The 22,172-nt window shown below is 39.1% G+C and overlaps 1 protein-coding gene across 1 annotated transcript in view; it reads right to left on the reverse strand.

Moving 5' to 3' along the window:
• The window catches only part of LOC124276723, a 37,694-nt gene that overhangs the window by 13,955 nt on the left and 1,567 nt on the right, over positions 1–22,172 (reverse strand). The window contains exon 2 of the mRNA XM_046712365.1: positions 12,887–12,999. Within this exon, the coding sequence (XP_046568321.1) occupies positions 12,887–12,971 (85 nt within the window). The 5' untranslated portion in view covers positions 12,972–12,999. The remainder of the gene's footprint in view (positions 1–12,886; positions 13,000–22,172) is intronic.

Raw genomic sequence — 22,172 nt, forward strand, 5'->3', positions numbered from 1 at the left:
GCCTCAGCGGCCTCTCGCACTACCTTCAATGCCCCAGGGAACAGGGTAGCTCCCATGGTATAGGGCAAAGAAAGTAGCACCTGCTGTATGGCTGGTGAATAGCACGCCACCGAAAGCCACAGACACCACAGACGCCGCAGGCCCATAATGGCGCCGATCATCTCATCTGGAGAGAGAGAGAGAGAGAGAGAGAGAGAGAGAGTATACTCGTGATAGGCAGTCAACATGTTAATCTGATAATGAAATGATTGAAGTTACCTGTCAGTTGGCTTCATGGACATAGAAACCTTAATAGGATACAGTTTTGATTTGAACTGATCAGTGATTTATTCCAAAGGCAATGAGTAGTACATAAGTTTAGATTTCATCATCGTTAAAACCTGTTGGGTAGAGTTGTGCACACATATGATGGTATTAATATTTCACAAAAGGGACAATTACAAGTATTGTTAGTAATTTTTAGGAAACTTACCTCTGGATTATGGTTGCCGTATTCCTGTGGTTACCACAGTCACATACAGAAAAATGGAAAAGAAAAAAGTTTACTAAGTCATAGTTCCCTAGTGGTATGCCCCTTACCCTGTGGAATTATCTCCCCCCCTTAATTTTGATGTCACATCGCGCCCTTTCAAACTTCACACTTTTTTTATGAAGAACAAATTGACTGCCATGATTAGCTAAACCCCATAATCCAGAGGTAAGTTTACTAACAATTACTAACAATACATGTAATTGTTCCTAATTATAGGCGTAAACGTTCCCTCTGGATTATGGTTTCCTGAATCCCACATAAGGATGGAGGGTATAAGCAAAAGACGAAAAGGCAAACGAAAATCTGAAAATACTGAGAACCTTAGTCTCAGATAAAATGGGAGCTATGACAACTGATATAAGGAGAATGTTTGTATAACTGTAAATTATAAGAATACTGACCTGGGATCATTCACTCTAAAGTTAGTAGATTAGCCCGAAACCAAGGGAAGGATCCAACTTTCAGGGATAACGGTAAAAGGTGCTAACGGGATTCTATGACGTCCCTTCCGGTCTTATGACGCCACTCCCGGTTCGTGACGTAATATTCTCCCTTCAGGTTACGTAATCGGTGTGATCAAATAACACCAGTGGTATACCAATTCAATGAATAACACGTGACCCAAAACTAGGTTAGATATTCCATGATATCAAGAAGACTCTCACCCCATGAAGTATATGGGGGGGCTTCATCCCTCATGGACCAGTCAGGATGACACCGCATGCGGACAACTCTGAGAAACCCCGCCCCCATCCTCGTCGTGTAAAGTCCATTCCATTGGAATTATTCTGCCTTGCCTGGATAGAGAGTCCGTCTGAACATTGAAACTGCCCGGAATGTGACATGCCCTCACTGAACATTTTGGTTAAGTCCACAACTGCAAACAATTGCTGAGTCGCCCGGAGTAGCTGGTGAGATCTTGTTCCTCCATGCTTCATGATGTCGGAGACTACAGTTGAGTTGTCGGTGGATCCTGCCGTGTTGAGTGAAATCCTGAATTGACGTCAGTGATCCTAGGGACGACATCCAATATCATAGAGAGGTTGGAGGCGCACTGATGAGGTGTAGAATCCTGTCTCTCAGGATTAACCAGCGGTCTGGAGGAGGATAAATGTAAGACACTCGAGAGTCCAAGATTGCCCTCCAAAACTTGATTCTTGACGTTGGGACTAAGTCTGATTTGTCGGGATCCACAATTAGTCCCAAATGAGTAAACACATGGACGATGAACTTGGTTTGTTTGAGTAGAGTCTGTGTGATAGTATTCCTTGCTAAAAAAAATCGTCCAGACATCCGTGAATGGCAATGTTCCTGCGATGGAGGAAATTTAGTATAAGATTCATCATTATGGTGAAGAGCCAAGGAGCTAGGGATATTCCGAACGGCAGCACTTGAAACTGAAATTTCCTCCCGTTGACTGCAAATCTGAAATATTTCTGGGAGCACAAGTGAATTGGAATGTGTAAATATGCATCCTTCAGATCTATGCTTATGAATTTCGAGTGAGGATGGATGAGTGTGCGGAGATTGCTGAGCGACTTGAATTTTGGTGGTTTTCAGAAGAAGTTTTTGTTTAGTACCTTCAGGTCTGTAATCATGCGCATCTCGTGTGTGTCTTTCTTGGGCACAAGAAACACTGGAGAGTTAACCCTCTGGGAGATATTGTGACTGGGTATCTCTACTATCGCCCGTTTCTCAAACAATTTATCTATCGCCTGAGTCGCTGCAGAAAGGCGTTGCTCCTGAAGGAAAAATCTCCGTCCTGTGGGCTGAGTCATCACTGGAGGCAAAACGTCCCATGGTAGAATTAGTCCCCTCTTCACAACTGATAGGATCCAAGGATCCAACGTGACCTGTCTCCAATTGTGTATATACAGGGAGAGTCGTCCGCCAACTGGGGAAGGAGTAACCGACCTAAATGACCTAGCTCTAAGTCTATGGACATAACAAGGCTGAGAGGAAAGTGTTCTTAGAGTGTGTAAGTCAATATCTCCTTCCGCCCGCTCTAGAGGTGCGAAAGGAGTCTCTACCTCTAGCCCTCCCTCTGGAGCTCTGTGACTGCACTTGGGATGGAACAGAAGAAGAACGTAATCTGGATTCTGACCTACGGTCAAAGGCAGATTTCAGTAGTGAGTCTGGACAGCCCGAGGTGACAGAGTAAGGCATAGTAGATGATGGAGTACAGTCATCCCTCGCAATAACGCTCTTCGCGATACCGCGGATTCGGTTAAACCGCGGGGTAATCCATGGCTCCCATAAAAAAAGTTGCCCAGTGATCACACATATTCACGTCATCGAAAATAGCACATCAACAAATCTGCTGTGGAGCTCTGGTTAATCACGTTGTAAACTAGTGAAATTCAGTGCGGCTTGCAATTAACAGTGTTTATCGTACATATCCATGGTTTTTCAGATGCTTAAAACATGCAGGGTTTTTATCAATAATAATAGATGAACAGCAAAATATCGTAATAACTTTATCATAAAGACATGTCATCAGCCGAGTACTTACAACGTTTGCTGTGATGCAACACACGCCGTTATTGCGCGGGTAAACACCGCCATCCGAGAATGTATGATGTCAGAAAACACATTTTATTTGATAAAATTCAATCCCATTTTCATTCATTAAAACTGTTTACAATAACAACGGAGAAACCGTGAGTGAAATGGCATTACCTCATTCCATACAACGCCCGCTTACCACATTCGTGAGGGTCCGTTTTTCACGCCTACCACGATAGCACCAATTTCACATTTTTCTCAGCAATCACGAACAGATTACAGCCTTGTCATCCATTGACCCAAAGACCCGCGTTATTGACTCATTGAAGTCATATTTGACAATTAATTGCAAACATTTTGTTTTTACAATCAAAGTGGCACATACCGCAGGAAGTCAGCGGTGACTTGTCAAACTGTCTCCTACGTAAAATGTATCCAGCCAGGTAACCCAAAGTGCTTAGCAATGCTAATTATTATGTTAAATATGTCTGTAGAAAACATGCATTATATTTATACGATAGCAATATATAAGATCTCTGTTAGAATAACTGCTTGACATATAAATTATTCTGATAATGGAATAGAAATTCTTTGATGTTATATTTTCGGATCGTTTTTAACTGATTCACCGGTACATTGGTACATTGATTGCTATTTCCGCCTTAGTTGAATAACAGGTAGTTGGTACATTGATTGCTATTTCCGCCTTAGTTGAATAACAGGTAGCATGACAGGAACAACAATTGAATTATCATGTCTTGTGATGTTTGATTGCAAGTTTCATGTACATACATCTAATTTTGATTTACCGCCAACAATACGATATAGCTTTGACTGGGCACAATACATGAAATAGCAGTTTTGTTATGTCCAAGGAAAACTCGCAGCAAACTTGGAACAAAGTACTGTGACTATGTGTCCCAGTCCAACCAGTTGTGAATGGGTACCTCGTAAGGTTGGGAAAGCCACATTAACTCAATGCACCTAGTGGCTGCAAGAGTTGTATGCTCCCCAGGGAGTTGAGATTGATAATACGAAGTGCCGTAAACATGCATTATATTTATACGATAGCAATATATAAGATCTCTGTTAGAATAACTGCTTGACATATAAATTATTCTGATAATGGAATAAAAATTCTTTGATGTTATATTTTCGGATCGTTTTTAACTGATTCACCGGTACATTGGTACATTGATTGCTATTTCCGCCTTAGTTGAATAACAGGTAGCATGACAGGAACAACAATTGAATTATCATGTCTTGTGATGTTTGATTGCAAGTTTCATGTACATACATCTAATTTTGATTTACCGCCAACAATACGATATAGCTTTGACTGGGCACAATACATGAAATAGCAGTTTTGTTATGTCCAAGGAAAACTCGCAGCAAACTTGGAACAAAGTACTGTGACTATGTGTCCCAGTCCAACCAGTTGTGAATGGGTACCTCGTAAGGTTGGGAAAGCCACATTAACTCAATGCACCTAGTGGCTGCAAGAGTTGTATGCTCCCCAGGGAGTTGAGATTGATAATACGAAGTGCCGTTGAGATTGACATCCTATGATCGAGGGAAAAACAAAGCGTCTGTGAGCAGCAGAGCTGGAACTCTGTGCTATATAGAGTATAATATATATATATAAATATACGAGAGTTCACAGCATCCTTAGTCACAATGGCCTGGTGGCACTGTCCATTAAAGATGGCAGAGGAGTTGATAGGTTGTTGAAAAAGCAGGTCCTTCAAGGTATCGTAGAGGTTCCTCAGAGCATAAACGCTGAGCGTGATCCACGACAGTGAAATGTCCTGAGGTGTTAACTTGGGCTTGCATCGCATCACTGACTCCCTGGAGCAACTTCGTAGGCTCACATCCCAACTAAGGTATCCTTCTTTACCCCCCTTGTAATCTTGAAAGATGGGGAGAAGCAAGGCCCTAACATGGCCACAAACCAATTCACATTTGATAATATATCTACAGAAGATCTAGCTGCCATATCTAAGTCACGCACATCCTTGTTAGATAGGTGAATGAAGTGTTCCTTAGGAGCCTTAAGAGTCCAGTTGAGAATAATCATCATCCAGCTCAGGTGGAGCAGAGGGTAATAATCCTCATGAATACTGTAACCCAGGTTTTGAGAGATCCTAGGTAAACCAGATACATTCATGGTCTTGGCAAGTTGCGTCTTGACTATAGATGAGTGAGGTAGTGAAAGTCCAGAGGCACGTTCAGATGGAAGACATCCTGATGTCCCAAGTTCCACGGGAATTTCAAGCGTTGGTTGATCAGATGGTGGTGGCACCGTAGATGGATAAGGTTCATGGATAAGTTCAATTTTCTCTCTAAAAGTCCATCCCGGTACATAATCATTAGCTTCCATATCCATGGAAGGGACTGTCAACAAACCCTCTTGCATAGCAATCTTTGGACGAGACACGGGGAAAACGCTAGATGTGTGCTGATCCGAAAGATCCAGGACAAATGGAACAAGCATTGTCACTAAGGTGACATAATCCCCCGCCGCAAATTATCAAATCAAACTTAAAAAGTAATGAAAGTGAAGGTCGTAATTAGATGAAGTTAAATGTCAACAAAAACATGACCAGTCAACCTTTCTTGATATCTTGCTCTGTAGTTGTTCAAACACACAAATATTTTCAAGACTCACTTTCACCTTGACATGAATGTCTTAGTGTATAAAAAATGCAAAAATAGTAATAAAGAAATTGCTTATTGAAAAACCTTCAAGGGAAGTCTTGAAAGTCTATGAAGAAAATCCAGTGAACTGTTCTTGAGATATCTCGCTGACAATCTTAACATGCAGTTTCACATGCTGAAATCTTCAAAGTGTCGCCATGACCTTGAAAATTAAGTGAAGGTCACCAAAATCGATTGGAACTTGCACCTTCCCTAGATGAAGCTTGGTGTCATATATGAAGAAAGTCCAGTGAATGGTTCTTGAGATATCTCGCTGACAATCTTTACATGCAGGTTAACATGCTGAAATCTTTAAAGTGTCGTTGTGACCTTGTAAATTATGTGAAGGTCACCAAAATCGACTGGGCCCTGCGCCTTTCCTTGATGAAGCTTGATGTCGAATATGAAGAAAATCCAGTGAACGGTTCTTAAGGTATCTCGCTGACAAGCTTAACATGCAGCTTAACATCCTGAAATCTTCAAAGTGTCGCCATGACCTTGGAAATTAGGTGAAGGTCACCAACATCGACTGGGTCCTGCGCCTTCCCTCGATAAAGCTTGGTGTTGAATATGAAGAAAATCCATTAAACGGTTCTTGAGATATCTCGCTGACAAGGGTAAAACGTTAAAGTCCCATTGTGACCTTGAAATGAAGGTCAAGGTCACCAAACCTGACTGGGACCTTTCTTTTACTGTGATAAACCTAGGTACCAAATATGAAAAGAATCCAGTCAACGGTTCTTAAATTATTCCAATTCGTACTTACGGACGGATGGAGCCTACTACTATATCCCCCGCTTTGCGCTAAACGCGCGGCGGGGAATAATTATAGGCGGGTCAATATCCAACAACCCAGACTCCCCAGCCGACTGATCAAACGTGCCGCCCGTGGCTAAGGTTGACGACCGTTGAGCTTCAGCCGAACTGTACATGCCCACCAAGCCAGATGTGATAAGCGTAAGTTGACCCTGGGCTGACCCAGTGACAGCTGTCTGATCAGTGACATCTGAGTCAAGACCGCCCGGCCCATGCAGCATGCTTGTGTCCGTGCTAGTAGTAGCAATCAGATGACTGGCACAAATTGCATGGTGATCTACCAACACCGGCTGAAACCCAAAGACAGAGCTCCTAACCTGTCCACGGGTACTGACCCTAGACTGTGGCCCTGGCCGGCATCTTGCGGATCTATCAACTTAAAGAACCACTAAACTTTGTTTTTTGTTACTCTTTTAACCATTACATATGAAAGATTTGTGGTTAGTCTTATGCGGAACACCAAATTTATTCTTTAAAAACTTGTGGTTAATTAATACCGAGCGATTAAAAGTGGCCAAAAAGTCGCCTGCTTCCCTCTCGCCCGCCAACGAAACCACAGACAGGTTACGTAACTCTGTCGCCAGAGCACTGCAGTGACGTCATATGAGGAACGATTTTCAGTTAGTTGTATAGAAAGTGTGTAGCACGCTCATCATTTTGATGATTTCGACATGAACGCCATTACATGCCGAATCGCTGCTTTGTCGCCAATTGCTCCTAGGGTCGGGTGATGGTGTCACCATGCACAGATTTCCACAGGACCCCGCAGTTCGTGCTAAATGGGTTATGTTTGTGAGTAAGCTTTAGCGGCGTTGTGGAAGCCTGAAACGATATCTTACTTGTGTTCAGATCGCTTCACGGAAGTTAAAGAATCAAAACTACTTACTAGTTGTAGTAAAATATGTATATGATTGATGACCATAAAGATTTTCCATGACACAACTTGTAACATAAGCCATTTCTTCCTCGTAAGTGAGCTTGTGGTCTAAGTAACAATAATATTGTAAGTGGTATTATATTGACACCCACCTCGCTGCCAGGAGAGAAATTGTTATGTTATACGCTATGTCATGCAAAATCCCATTGGCTATCAATAAAATACATATTTTACTACCAGTAGAAAGTAGTTTTGATTTTGTAACTCGGTGAAAACAAACCTAAATAGCATTTATCCACAGACTGGCGGAAGTTCCGACAGTAGCATTTCATTTTGAAAATTGTAAAGTCTGTTAGAATTAATGAGATTATAGTTTGTTTTCATCAAGTTAGAAAATCAATACTACTTTCTACCGTAGTTAAATATGTATTGGAATCATAACCAAACGGATTTTGCATGACACAACTTATAACATAACGATTTCTTCCACGGAAGCCAGGTGGGGGGTCGAAGTCACAATACTGCGCGATAAATTTCTTGCTACATTCACATGGTTAATGTCCACTCACCAGTATGTAGATACTAGTCAATGTGCGCCTTTATATTTGGTCTTATAATCCTAATTAGTTTATTATCATACTTTTATGCATTTTGAAACTAAATAAAAGCTGACGATCTGCTGATACTTATAGTGAATTTATAACAGAACTGTAATATCTAGACATTTTATAGTTTGCCATTGTGAATCATAATTTCACACACACGCCCTAGTGTATGTTGTCTGTCTCATTACACTTCACTGCGAAAACAATTATTCTGTTGAATGCTACGACAAATGAATAAAACAAAATGCAAATATTAAAATTAAAACAGATTAAAGTTATAGGAACAATATCAGGCCATTACCTTGTTTGAGGAATGTATCCATCAATATCCACAAAACTGTTCCAAATGATGTGTCTTTTAACAGTTTAATATAATGAAAAAGTGATAAATCTGTTCAGGTATTGGTGTATAGTCTCATTGGTCACCCAAGATAGCACACCTGGCAACTAATTGCATAATGTCCGCCTTTCATTAAAAACAGTAATTTAGTTAGCCAATAATGGGCAATCAATCAATGTATTGCCGGTTAATCCTTTGAAAGAAGGACGTTGTTTTTACACAGACACCGACATGGCAGAGTGTATTCAGTATAGATTAGTAAATCTACATACATAAACACTACCTTTTGACAAATCCGCTGTGTAAGATAAAAGTAATTAATCAATCAGCGTGTTATCGGTTAATCCTTTGATCGATGTTTATAATGTTGAATATTTACTCCAGACACAAGAAATGCCAAATGGGAACCTTTGTCGGTAATCTAAGTGTGTTACCACTAATTATACCTGTTATAAATTCATTAACTGACCATCAAGTGAATGATGACAAATAACATGTGTAGGTTTATACCACCTAACACGGGTTACAACAAGGGAGTATTAATTGCTGTATTGCATGTGAAAACTTATGGGCCGATTAACTGTTTTGAGAATACAAACAGATTTTTACATGACATGATTAAATATCGAGGTAAAAAACACAGAAATGGGATCAATTTAGATCAGTCATTATACAAATAGGGCCTAACGACACCAATCAATTGTGACAGAAGCGCCTATGAAAACAAGTTGTAACTCGAAACTAGGCAAAGCAGGAGACAAAATTAAATGCCAGTAGATTGTGAGAACATATAGCTTTCATTTTCCACAACAATTGTCACGATTTCAGGTTTATACAAGCCTGTAAACAAGATAATTTACCCCCTAAAATGTAGATGAATTCTGCATCGGCCCTCAAAGCTATTCCTCATATGACGTCACAGAGTCGCGCCGCTCTGATTGGTTGAAATTTCGTTCGCAGGTGAGAATTGTGCACTGTTGTCAAAAAGGTCGATTTAAGTCAATTAAAGGTCGAAATGAGTAGTTTTAATGACGGGGTTTCATTTATAACGATGCCAGTTAGTGATTTATGTATTTTTACCCCCTAGGGTTTATGTGACCTTTAAGGTTGACCAGGACAAGGGAAATATATGCTGCGGCCTGGGATTTACCCTCTATGTCTAATGAGAATAAAGGCTGCGGGTGTGGGGTCAACTCGTTTATTCTGAAAGTAGGAATCAGTAGATATCAGCAGATATCAGTTGACGCTCTGTAACAATAGTACAATCATAAGCACAATTTCATTCAGAGGTTAAGATATAAACATATTATATCCCATTACATCACATAACATCAATAAGCATATGTTTACAGGTACATTACTATCTGTACTAATGCATACTTCATATGCTCATACCATTAGAAGTACACATACAAATATATGTTTCTTACAGAGGTGTTTACCAAATTATAATGAGTGTGTGAGTGAGTGAGCATGGTTTTACGCTGCTTTTAGCAATATTCCAGCAATATCACAATGGGAACACCAGAAATGGGCTGCCACATTGTACCAATGTGGGGATTCGAACCCGGGTGTTCGGCAGGACGATCAGACGCTTAAACCACCATGCTACCCCACCGCCCCTACTAAATTATAATATATCATCATGAGAGTGAGTTTAGTTGTACGCCGCACTCAGCAATATTCCAGCTATATGGCAGCGGTCTGTAAATAATCGAGTCTGGACCAGACAATCCAGTGATCAACAGCATGAGCATCGATATGCGCAATTGGGAACCGATGACATGTGTCAACCAAGTCAGCGAGCCTGACCACCCGATCCCATTAGTCGCCTCTTACGACAAGTATGGGTTACTGAAGATCAATATACAACAATAACCAAATACATCACTTATGTATAAATAATGAAATAGATTATAACAAGATGCATAACCTGTGGGTGACACGGGAGTGTTGCTACTGGCAGTCAACCCTCTGCATACTTGCTACATGTGATACCTGAGCCAAGCAAATATAACACTGGAACGAAATATATGTCACGTGACTGAGAATAGTTCAGACACAACACTGAACACAGAAATCTAATTACAAGGAAGGGTTTACTTCATTGTGTGATTTATATAAATGTGCATAATCCAATCACCAACCAATGCAATTCTACTGACCAATCTGTTAACTTGATCTTGATAAATCACAGATAATTCGATGAAGAATTTCACAGTAGAAAAAACCTTTCCAAATTCCTGGATACGTCATGTGAGTAGCACATTCAGAAAAATTGTGAGGTTTGAAAGGGCGTCATCTGATGCTACGAATTCAGGGGAGATAATTCCACAGGGTAAGGGGCATACCACTAGGGAACTAGGACTTAGTGAACTTTTTTCTTTTCCATTTTTCTGTATGTGTGGTAACCACAGGAATACGGCAACCATAATCCAGAGGGAATGTTTACGCCTATTATTTAGACCAAACAATATCAGTCTCTGTTCGTTTCATTAGTACAGTGAATGCCCTGTGGTTTTTTCAAATGTTCATACTTTGTGCTTGTAGGGGTAAATGACACAATTTAAGAAAACACACTGGATTAGATACAACTAAAGTACCATTCCATATGCAGGTTTCCAAACTGTCATTGTAGAACGTAACTTACAGTAGGCCATTTGTCCCAGTGATCAACAAGAGTCATCAGAAGATGACATATCCCCCTGGCCCCACATCTTTGAAAGAACAAATCATCTGACAGCTTGATTTTAGACTAAGTGCAAATCGTTTCCATGGAAACCGAGAAAAATAAAAATGACAAAAATCTGCAAATAAAAAAAGGCACCACTTTGGGATCTGCCTCACATATCTGCCAAGTTTTGCTGAAAGATATTAAGAAGTTTTCGCGTTGTGCTCTGGATGCAAAACCTACCCCTCCCTTTTGAGACTAAGTCCGAATTGTTTCCATGGAAACTGAGAAAATAATAAATCACAAAAATCTGCAAATAGCAAAAGGCACCACTTCAAGATCTGCCTCACATATCTGCCAAGTTTTGCTGAAAGATATTGAGAAGTTTTCGAGTTGTGCTCCGGAAACGAAACCCACCCCTCCTTTTGGGACTAAGTCCGAATCGTTTCAATGGAAACCGGGAGAAATAAAAATGACAAAAATCTGCAAATAGCAAAAGGCACCACTTAAGGTTCTGTTTGATATATCTACCAAGTTTTGTTGAAATGTATTTAACGGTTCTTGAGTTATACTCTGGAAAAGAAGCCCACCCTCCCTTTGGGGATTAAGTCCGAATCGTTTCCATGAAATTCGGGAAAAATAAATATGCCAAAATTCTGCCAAATGGCACAAGGCACCCCTTTGGGATCTGCCTCACATATCTGCCAAGCTTTGCTGAAAGATATTAAGAAGTTTTCGCGTTGTGCTCAGGAAACGAAACCCGCCCCTTCCTTTTGAGACTAAGTCCGAATCATTTCCATGGACTCCGAGAAAATAATAAATCACAAATATCAGCAAATAGCAAAAGGCACCACTTCAAGATCTGCCTCACATATCTGCCAAGTTTTGCTGAAAGATATTGAGAAGTTTTCGAGTTGTGCTCCGGGAACGAAACCCACCCCTCACTTTTGGGACTAAGTCCGAATCGTTTCCATGGAAACCGGGAAAAATAAAAATGACAAAAATCTGCAAATAGCAAAAGGCACAACTTTAGGATCTGTTTGATATTTCTACCAAGTTTTGTTGAAAAATATTATACGGTTTTTGAGTTGTGCTCCGGAAACAAAAGCAATCCTTACTTTTTGAGACTAAGTCCAAAATGTTTCCATGGAAACCAATAAAAATAAAAATGACAAAAATCTGCAAATAGCAAAAGGCACCACTTAAGGTTCTGTTTGATATATCTACCAAGTTTTGTTGAAAAATATTGAACGGTTCTTGAGTTATGCTCTGGAAACGAAGCCCACCCCTCACTTTTGGGACTAAGTCCGAATCGTTTCCATGGAAACTGGGAAAAAAAAAAATGACAAAAATCTGCAAATAGCAAAAGGCACCACTTAAGGTTCTGTTTGATATAACTACCAAGTCTTGTTGAAAAATATTGAACGTTTTTTGAGTTATGCTCCGGAAACGAAGCCCACCCTTCTTTAAGACTAAGTCCAAAACGTTTCCATGGAAACCGAGAAAAATAAAAATGACAATAATCTGTTAATAGCAAAAGGCACCACCTTAGGTTATGTTTGACATATCTACCAATTTTCGTTGAAAAATATCGAATGGTCTTTGAGTTATGCTCCGGAAACAAAATGATTACGGACGGACGGACGGACGGACAGACAGACAAGGCGACGACTATATCCTACTGCATTACATGCCGGTGGGATAAAAAGGAAAAGTAACTAGCTGAGCTTGGAATGATCTGTCATTCTATAGTAGTCCATCAATCTTACGTACTTACTTATTTGTGTCTATGGATCTGTACCCGCTGTGATTCAACAGTAGTATGTTGGTCTGATATACCTACCTCGCAGTCTCGTTTCATATTTCTGGATCTGTTCCTTCTGTGATTCTACAGTGTTTTGAAGGTCTGCAGCTGTTGGTCGTTCCATTGGAAATTAGGTTCAAAGCTTCATTTCGCTACAATACAAAAGAAAGAAAAAAGTGCAATGATAATTTGCAAATAACTTCCATTGTGTATAATAAACATGTAGCTGTTAAAAAATCATCAAAATGCCTGAAAGCAATGCTACTAAATAGTGTTGAACAAAAGCTATCACTGTTAAATAATTCTCAGAATTCTACCAAATATTTTGCCATCCTCACTATAATAAACAAGTGTTTGCCACTGATATGGCAATGTCCTCCGCCGCTAAAGAATGGAATATCTATATTTACTACTTTTTTTGGGGGGGGGTCACATACAAGATGCCTGAAATGACTGGTGTCTGCATAATCACCCAATGTAGGCTGTCAACATACTTGAAACATTGGGTGCAATGGTTTATGAGATATCCTGCTTTAAAAAGCGGTCAAAGTATTGTGGTGACCTTGAAAATAAGGTGGGGATTAAGTCCGAATGAGATATCACGTTAACAACAGTTTGAAAAGTGGTCAGTGTCTGCGTAATCCCCCAATGTAGGCTAACACCAAATTTGAAGACGTTGGGTACAACAGTTCATGAGATATCACGTGAACAAGAGTTGGAAAAGTGGTCAAAGTGTCGTGGTGACCTTGAAAATAAAGTCAAGGTCACGCAAATCGATTGGTGTCTGCGTAATCCCCCAATGTAGGCTGACACCAAATTTGAAGACATTGGGTACACGTACGGACGCTGCTGAATACACAGTTGATAATTCCTGTGAATATCTCTATCACACCATTGCCAGAATAGCCAGATGGACTGTTAAGTTCTGACATCTATGTAATGATTAGATTACAGCTTCGTTTGTGTCTTGACTAAAGTTTTATTTGTCAATAATCCCAAGTCAAAATCATACAGCCTTGACAGGGCAAAACCAGCCACATTGACAGCAATAAAGAAATGAAATTCTTTTACAATGTTTGTTACTCACCTTTTACAAAATATATACTTAGGACATTACGTCATCTTGCGAACCTTTACGTCACATATTTCATATGGTTACGCAAAAATACAACATAATATACATTAATTTTATGTTCTTTACATTCTACAATATTTGTTTATACTATTATAAAAGTTACATAATTGTTTGTCTTCCGTAGCAGCCACAAAGTACTTAAAAGTGTCTCAGAACCGTAAACACATTAGCCATGTGCTTTCTAACTGAATGTGATGCACCCTAAAAACATTTACCCGCAAGAGTTACCCCCCCTAACCATAACTCAAACAAAGAAACAAGCTTGAGATATCACACTCAATAAAAATTGAAGAGTCATAAAATCCCTTGGTTTTGGGCCTGCACAACCTAGTCAAGTGTTGTTGCCATCAACAAAAACTTATCAAACACCCTTTGCTTCTGAATATGTGACCACTGTGGTATTGTCAATAGCTTGTAGGATCACTGATATGGCAATTGATGTTTCCATCTCATGGGTATTTGAGGAGAATTCCTGTCATCATACTTGGATTAGTTGAAAGTAAAAACTTTATCTAGAGCTTAGATTAATGTTAATGTCCCCAGGCATGACAGTCATCAGGAAAATGACTTAAAAATTGCCTTGGGTTTCTAATGTCAGCCTTTTGGGGCACATAAGATGCCCTGGTATGAAAGGAATACGGCACCCATAAACTCCTTTTTTCCTTCATAAGTTCCAGTATCCCTTAGCATTAGGGCTGCGCAATATAACCGGTTCATGCAATATATTGCAATACATGCTTTTGCATCGCAATATGAATATTTGCTGCAATACCCACCCCTACTTAGCATAGGGTTGGCCTTGTTCAGGCTTTCTTGGCACGGATCGACACCTCCGAAATTCTTCTGTGGGCCCTATCCAGTCTAGTATATTGCGGGGCCTCTATCGATTCAGATGATAAGAAGTCTGAGCTGTAGCAGGATAAGGTGTGTCCAAGTTTTGACTTGCTGACAATCTCTACACTACGTAACAACTGCCTCGATGTCTTTGTCAATGTTAAACAACCCCACAAAAACTGCACACCACCTCCTCCATCCTGACCATTCCTGGATGAGGAAGATGAAGTACACTGAGTATCTCTACTCCAAACTTCTAAGGGATGGCGACTCGTAGGCCCAATAAAATACAGTCTTGTTCAACAGATAGCTCTGTTTTACTGTTGAAGTAAGGATTCAACTCTTCATCCACTTCTGCTGGCCATCCTGTCTGTGTAAACTGTAGTACTCTGGAGACTTCATCGCCCTCCATATACCTCACAGCTGATGATTTCTTAAAGGAATATCTTTCAGATTAGGTTTAGGTTGGTAAGACCACGATCTCATTTCATTCTGTGATGACCCATGAGCAACCTTTCAACACTCTTGTTTTGAACCAGCATATATCACTGTCAATACTTTGAAACCCATACCGGAAACATAAGTTTGTTTTTCAGATTTCACTTTACTGAAAATTTGTTGACTGCACCCATTGATGTGTTGACGTAGTTACCACCACCACTCATTTGTTAAAGGTTCTCATTAGCTATTCATCTGCTAATGCCACATCCAATGCCTGTTGTCCAGTGTTGAAATGTATGGTACCTCAACAGCAACTTCCTCTGCATGTAGTAGGGCAAATAAATCTGTCCCTCAAACTTTCCAACAAAATTACAATACAAGAGGCTGCCATGTTCTTCTGCTGAGCAGCGTAACTTGTAATTGATTGTCCTGGCTGCTGCTTTGTGAAACCTAAATCTTTCTGCCGCAACAAGTCTTTTTCAAACATGTCCTATTAACAGCTGTACAAATCCCTTCTTGGTAGGTTTTTCAGGAACTCTCCCATGTTTCTGCACATACAGAACTCAGCAAAATTCCCCTTTGTTTAACCCAGTTGTCTTGATTATCAGGTAATTCATGCACAATAAAGATTTCTTGCAGTCTCCCTAAATAACATTCAATGTCACCACCTTCAGTATTCAACTCTTCAAATAGCAGCCATGCTGTTGCCATTATGGCAATGACAGTTAACACTATGACCAGGTAGTTCCACAAACCTTGAAAATGATATATGTCCATTCCGTGTTTTGTTAATGTTCCGTGAACACAGATGCATTTTCTATTAGGGTCCCTATTAACTCATCCTCGATAATCTCTAGGGTATACGATCCCTACACCCTGTATGCATCCACGGCTTGGCCCGATAATTATATTACCTCCCTTTGCTGGCTCCACATTCTGACAGTAGCCAATCAGCTAAGCCACCGTTACATCCGAGCTTGCCAGTGTCAACAAAGATAGCGGTCGCAGTCGCGAAGGTTTGTTCGCAGTGCCATTCAGATTTTGGGGGAAATCATACAGTCAAATTGACAGATCTGAAACTTTAAAAAAATATACGAAAGAACTCCTTCTACCTATTTCAGAGTACCTCTGCATCAACTGTGTTGCCAAATTTAAATGGTTAGATAATTTAAGAAGCGAAAGTGAGTTGTGATTGGTTCGCTCAACTTCCCAACGTAGCCACCTGATTGGATAAAAAGCCAGCAAAGGGAGGTAATAAAATCATTGGGCCAAGCCGTGGATGCATCCAGGGTATAGTGGAGAGTGATCGAGGATGCTATTAACTTTGATAATGAGAAATGGTGTTCGAAGTGGTGAAACTTCAATTCCTGAATGATATTGTTGTATCCGTTGTATCACAAGTCGTATATACGGGTTCAAATATTTATTTAGGTTTGTTACAGTATGACAATCAGAGAACGGCTAAGATGGCTGACCATTTTCCCACGCACATACTCAGTTGCACGTGTGGTTTATGACATGATCTGCTTAACATGTGAAAGAGAGTTCCCTCCACGAAGTTTTATCGCATATACACCACAGTTCTAGCATTAAGTTTAACAATTAGCTTATAGTATTAGTATTGAGTTTGTAGACCGGGCTTTAAGTCCCCCTCCCCATCACCCCCCGAAAAATATGTCAATTTCCGGTTACCCGACAGACCCTATCCTATATTTATATGACAGTCACTATTGTACATATGTATAGGCTAAGTAAAAAATTTATGTGCCCTGCATATTTGTATTTGCATGCCAGATGTATTGGTTTATCATACATGCTATATCTGTAAGTGTAAGGAACTGTATCATACTTGAGTGACAATGTGTATTTCAGGGTGTAACAAACAAACAACTAACTAATCAATAAATAAACATGATTCCCACCAGCAGCTGTGTTGCAAATTATTTCAACCACAACCAACCCTGCTTGGAAAGAGTATTTTAGCAAGAATTAAGAAGTTAAAAACAGATGCAGTATACAAAAAAGTGTATTGGTAAATTCAAAATCCTTCAGAATGACAACGGTAATTATCAGCAGTTATGACTACCACTCATGGTTACAATGAAACACAATAAAAACAAATAATACACAGATAATCAGGATGTTTCTGCTTAAGTCCATCACATATTTATGTACAAATGATTCCTGAATCAAGGTAAGGTCCCTCGCAAAATCCTGTTGAACGATGCAAGTGAACACATTTTGTGAAAAATCAATCACCAGTTGTGATGTCATAAATCAACTTTGTTGTACATATTTGGCAATTTGGAGCACCTTTAGAATTCAGCACTACACCTTGTGATGATTGTCTCTGTCGTAGGTCAGATGTCACTAAGACAAGCAACCAGTTTTGTGAGAATCCATCAGATGTGAACATGCGACCTTCAGATTGTTAGCCCGACAGCTAACCGACTGAGCTACGGCCACACTGTTACACAAAGTGCCAATTTACCTAGGAGGGATTTACAGGACGCAAATTCCTGCGTCCTATACGCATAAAAATTGACAATGGACACAACAAAATGTATTTGTGCGTCTACAGGGACTCAGAAAAAGTCCAAATACTTTTTGTAAAAATTCCAATCAAGTGACTATAAGTTATCACTGAGTTTGCTACTAGCTGGGTTATGATATTATTTGCAATTCAATTGCTGTAACAATGTGATGATCATGATACACAATACAATAACAGTATAAATAATTATATTTAAGTGTCTGGGACCCACATTTTGTTGTCCAGGACCCCTAAAACTTAAGAGAATGAGTCCCAGGGACCCTCAAATACAGGACTCCATGTAAATCCCCCACCTACCGGTAGTTATTCCTGTGGCTTTACGGAAATGAATGGAAAGCATGGTATAGGTCATGGACAATTACAAAGGTTACAGGTAGATGTGGTGTCTTGGGATTTTAATCTACGGACAATTGCCAAATGGCTCCTATGCCATTTAGCACACTCATCCCATTCTGTAACCTACAAGCTACAGAGTGGTGTGGAATGAGCCGATATGGCGTGAACTGAAAACTGTTGTTGACGTCAGGCATCAGATGTTGAATTCACAGTATGCATGAATGATGTGCTTTTATAAAAATCATCGGGTGATTTTGTGACAGAAAAGTGTTGTAGGGAACACTGTAAGGATAATGTGGATCACACTAAGGAATGAGGGAGACATGAGCATGTGTAGTGACGGCACGAGGGTAAGTTAGCCTTCGATCATTGCTGAACAAATGTTGTGTGTGAAAATGGCTTAGTGTGAGTTCCAGGCCAAATTCTATTAGACCAAATTTTCTACATAAAACCATTTCATTGTGTACTTTCCACCTTTTTGTGTAAAATAAGTATTAAAAATGCGAGAGGAAAGGTATGGTACAACACATGCATTACACCGGACATCTACCTACTTTACTGGATGAAGACCCTTACCCTAACCCCTCGAAATAATCGTAATAAATAGAATACATTGACTGAAGCGGTACAGAAACAGCTGACGTGTACAGTGTAATGCAACAACATTCTTACCGCTACGAAAATAAAATATACTAATTAACTCCATTTCTGTGAGATGATGCAAATTACTGAATGAAAAAAAATATTATATATATGTTTAATAGTTCCCATTTATAATTCATTTTGTCCTAAAAGTTACATTGAAACCAAAATATAGAATATATTTAAAATAAAAGTGCTTCCATAAACTGGCGCTTGCTATAAATGCACCGCTGCAGTCCATATTTAACTCCCTACATAGCTTGGCTTGTGTGAGAATATGAGCATGTTTGGTCACTGGCCAAGATGGCAGATATATATAATACAACTATTTATTCTATCGGAAGTTGTTCCCTTTGTCAATGATCTAGGGAACTAACTCTGGGACAGCCGCATTGATAGTAATTCACTTGTCAACGGTCTAAGGGAAATAACTCTGCCCCCTGATTGGCTGGAGAGCGTCCCTGCCATGTTCACTTTTGGAAGAATAAAACAGTGACCATTGTATTGACATTTTCCTCCTATATTGCGGGTCCCACTTACACAATGACAATGCGTATATTGTCAACAGGACACTGAGAGGAGCTTTAGCCTGCACACATGATAACCGCACAGCAGTCTGACATCAAACAGCATTGTTTTTGGTAACTTTTCGCAAATTACATCATAAGGTCTTGTGATATAATTTGTAAAGTTTGTGATGCTGAATTCTAAAGGTAGGCCGGCAATTTCTTTAAGGTGAAGGTCGGTTGAACAACTACATTTTGCAGAATTCAATATCATACCATATCATATCATGCATGGACATAAGCAATTCCTTTGAGGGTTTGTTTGTTTGAACTGTATTTACATTAGAAATTGACACATTCAGTATAGTACATAACATAACATAACATAATGAAATGTAGCTATAACTGCAACATGTACTTTTGTTCCTATTATGAGCAATATTCAACATTGTAATTTCATATAAACAAGTTAATGACCAGGACCCGGTTGTATGAAACTTTAATGAAGCATTAAGGTGCCATTAAACATTCATGAACTAATGTATCGTTAAATTCTGTTGTACTAACGTTTCAAAGACGGTGTGTCGTCATTAGCACGTCATTAACTTAATGAAGGTTCTGGGGTATCATTAGAGCGTCATTAACTTCCTGGAAAAGTGTATGTTGCGCCAGAATTTTGTTTGCGCAGCATTGGATCTACCTACACCTGTAAAATTACACAGAAATGTAGAATATTAAATTGCCTATATCATAGTGTAAACTCAAGTGCAAATACTTAGGCTGTTTGAAAAATAGACACTGCTATACGTTATCCCGAATTTTGCTATGAGTTAAAAACAGTAAATGTCTCCGCTGTTTATCGTGCACTGATAAAAGTACTGTGCTACTATATTTTTAATTTGGCATCTTTACGGAAAGTGTGAACGAACAAAATACTGTCTGATATCTGAACGACATAAGTATGTATTAATTTGGTTTGTGTGCTTATGTATAACGTTTTACACTCAATCTTAAAAAATGACTCGCAATATGTGTTGAAAATGGATTTTCCTCTATGACGTCAAATGACTACAAAAGTTCATATGCTTATTTAAAGATAAGGGGGCATCACTCTGCTATGCTTAACAATTAGTCATTGTAACTCAGATCACTTTGAGAGAATTTGCTGTGGATAAGGACACTACCGGTATATTTCTGTGATGTTTTGTTCACGGTATTATCGAAAACAATGATAGTGAAAACAGTTGTGACAAAAGAGCACCTGGCAAATGATTTTACGTCATTGTTTTGTTTATAAAACAACATAAACAAATTCATTGAACAAGACAATTCCTTTAAGAATTTATGCATATACGTTTTATGAAATGAATAAATCATTGTTATCTATTTTGTCAGTTTCACTTAGGTTTAAAATACTAAATGCTGATAATGAAATTAGTTTCATGAAACATATCTGAACAATACACAAATTATACATTAATACTAAAAGTGTAATCCGCAGGACAGTGTGATTGTGTTTACTCTTATTCAACCGACCTTCACCTCAAAGAAACTGCCAAATATGTACAACAATGTTGACGTATGACATCACTACTGATGACCAATTTATCATGATCTCATGAAATGGCGGCTTCGTGGATAGACCTATGGGTGCCCAGGATTTTGTGAGGGTACCTTCGTCCATAACTGTATGATGTAATTAATCAGAAACATTCTGACTATCTACGTATGGTTATTTGTTTTTATTGCTTTCATTGAAAAAGCCAGAAATGCTGATAATAGCCTATGTCGTTCTCCGTGATTTTGTGTCTGGCATGGCGTCACGCTGCACAGAACTTTCGTATGAATATATCAAATTACTGTATTGTATCCGTTTTTAATTTTCTAGTTCTTGCTACGATACTCTTTCCGTGCATATTCTAAAACTATTGAGCTCATGCATGCTACAAGTAGACAAATTGATGTCTATAAAATTGAAAAATGCTGCACAGTATAAAATCTGATTTTTGCTTTGTTTACATTTCTAGCAAGCGCTGTGTTATGAGCACAACGTTTCGTTTTCACACCCAATATATTTCGTTTGTGTCTAGACACTTGGTGTTAGTGATACAGACCATTTGTAAGTCGATTCTACAATGTATGAGGAATTCACGGATGCATTTGTCACAACTGAATATCAAATATACGTGTCCTATGACCCGCCTTGGCAAACTTGATTTTGTAAACACTATTCAATATGGCGGAAAGCTCACTTCGGCGATCGTGTTTGTGTATTTTCAAAAACATCCCAACCGATTCTAGGTTTATCGGCGACGTTCAAACATATTTAAAAAAATAATTGTGATTTCCAGTAATTTGTAATAGTGTCTACTTACAAAATGTACATCCCATTACAATGTGGATCTTTGTATTGGAATAGTTTGGTTCAAGCCATTTTTATGGTTATAATCCATTTGATATATACTTATGTCGTTCAGATATCAATCAGGTGGTATTTTGTGTTCTCACACTTTCCCTAAAGATGCCAAATACAATAATTCATTGTACAGTGCTTTATGAGTGTACGACAAAAACAGGAGACGTGCTGTTTGAACCCATATCAAAACTCTTTTTTTCAGACCGCCTTAGTATTTGCACTTGAATTTACACTATTGGATAGGAAATGTAATATTCTACATTTCACTTTAATTTTATAGATGTAGGTAGATCCAGTGCAGCGCGAGCGCAATTCTGGCACAACATTCACTTTTCAGATCTTTACTGGCTACTGAACAGTTATCGCCATATTTTAGCGGTATTTTCAAAATTACTCCGCAGTTCATTAAAGTAATGAAACAGAATTAATTATGATACTTAATTAGCTATTCACCAGTGTGT

The sequence above is a fragment of the Haliotis rubra genome, unplaced genomic scaffold (genome assembly GCF_003918875.1).
Source record: "Haliotis rubra isolate DU_JTF1 unplaced genomic scaffold, ASM391887v1 Scf212, whole genome shotgun sequence".
NCBI lineage: Eukaryota > Metazoa > Mollusca > Gastropoda > Lepetellida > Haliotidae > Haliotis > Haliotis rubra.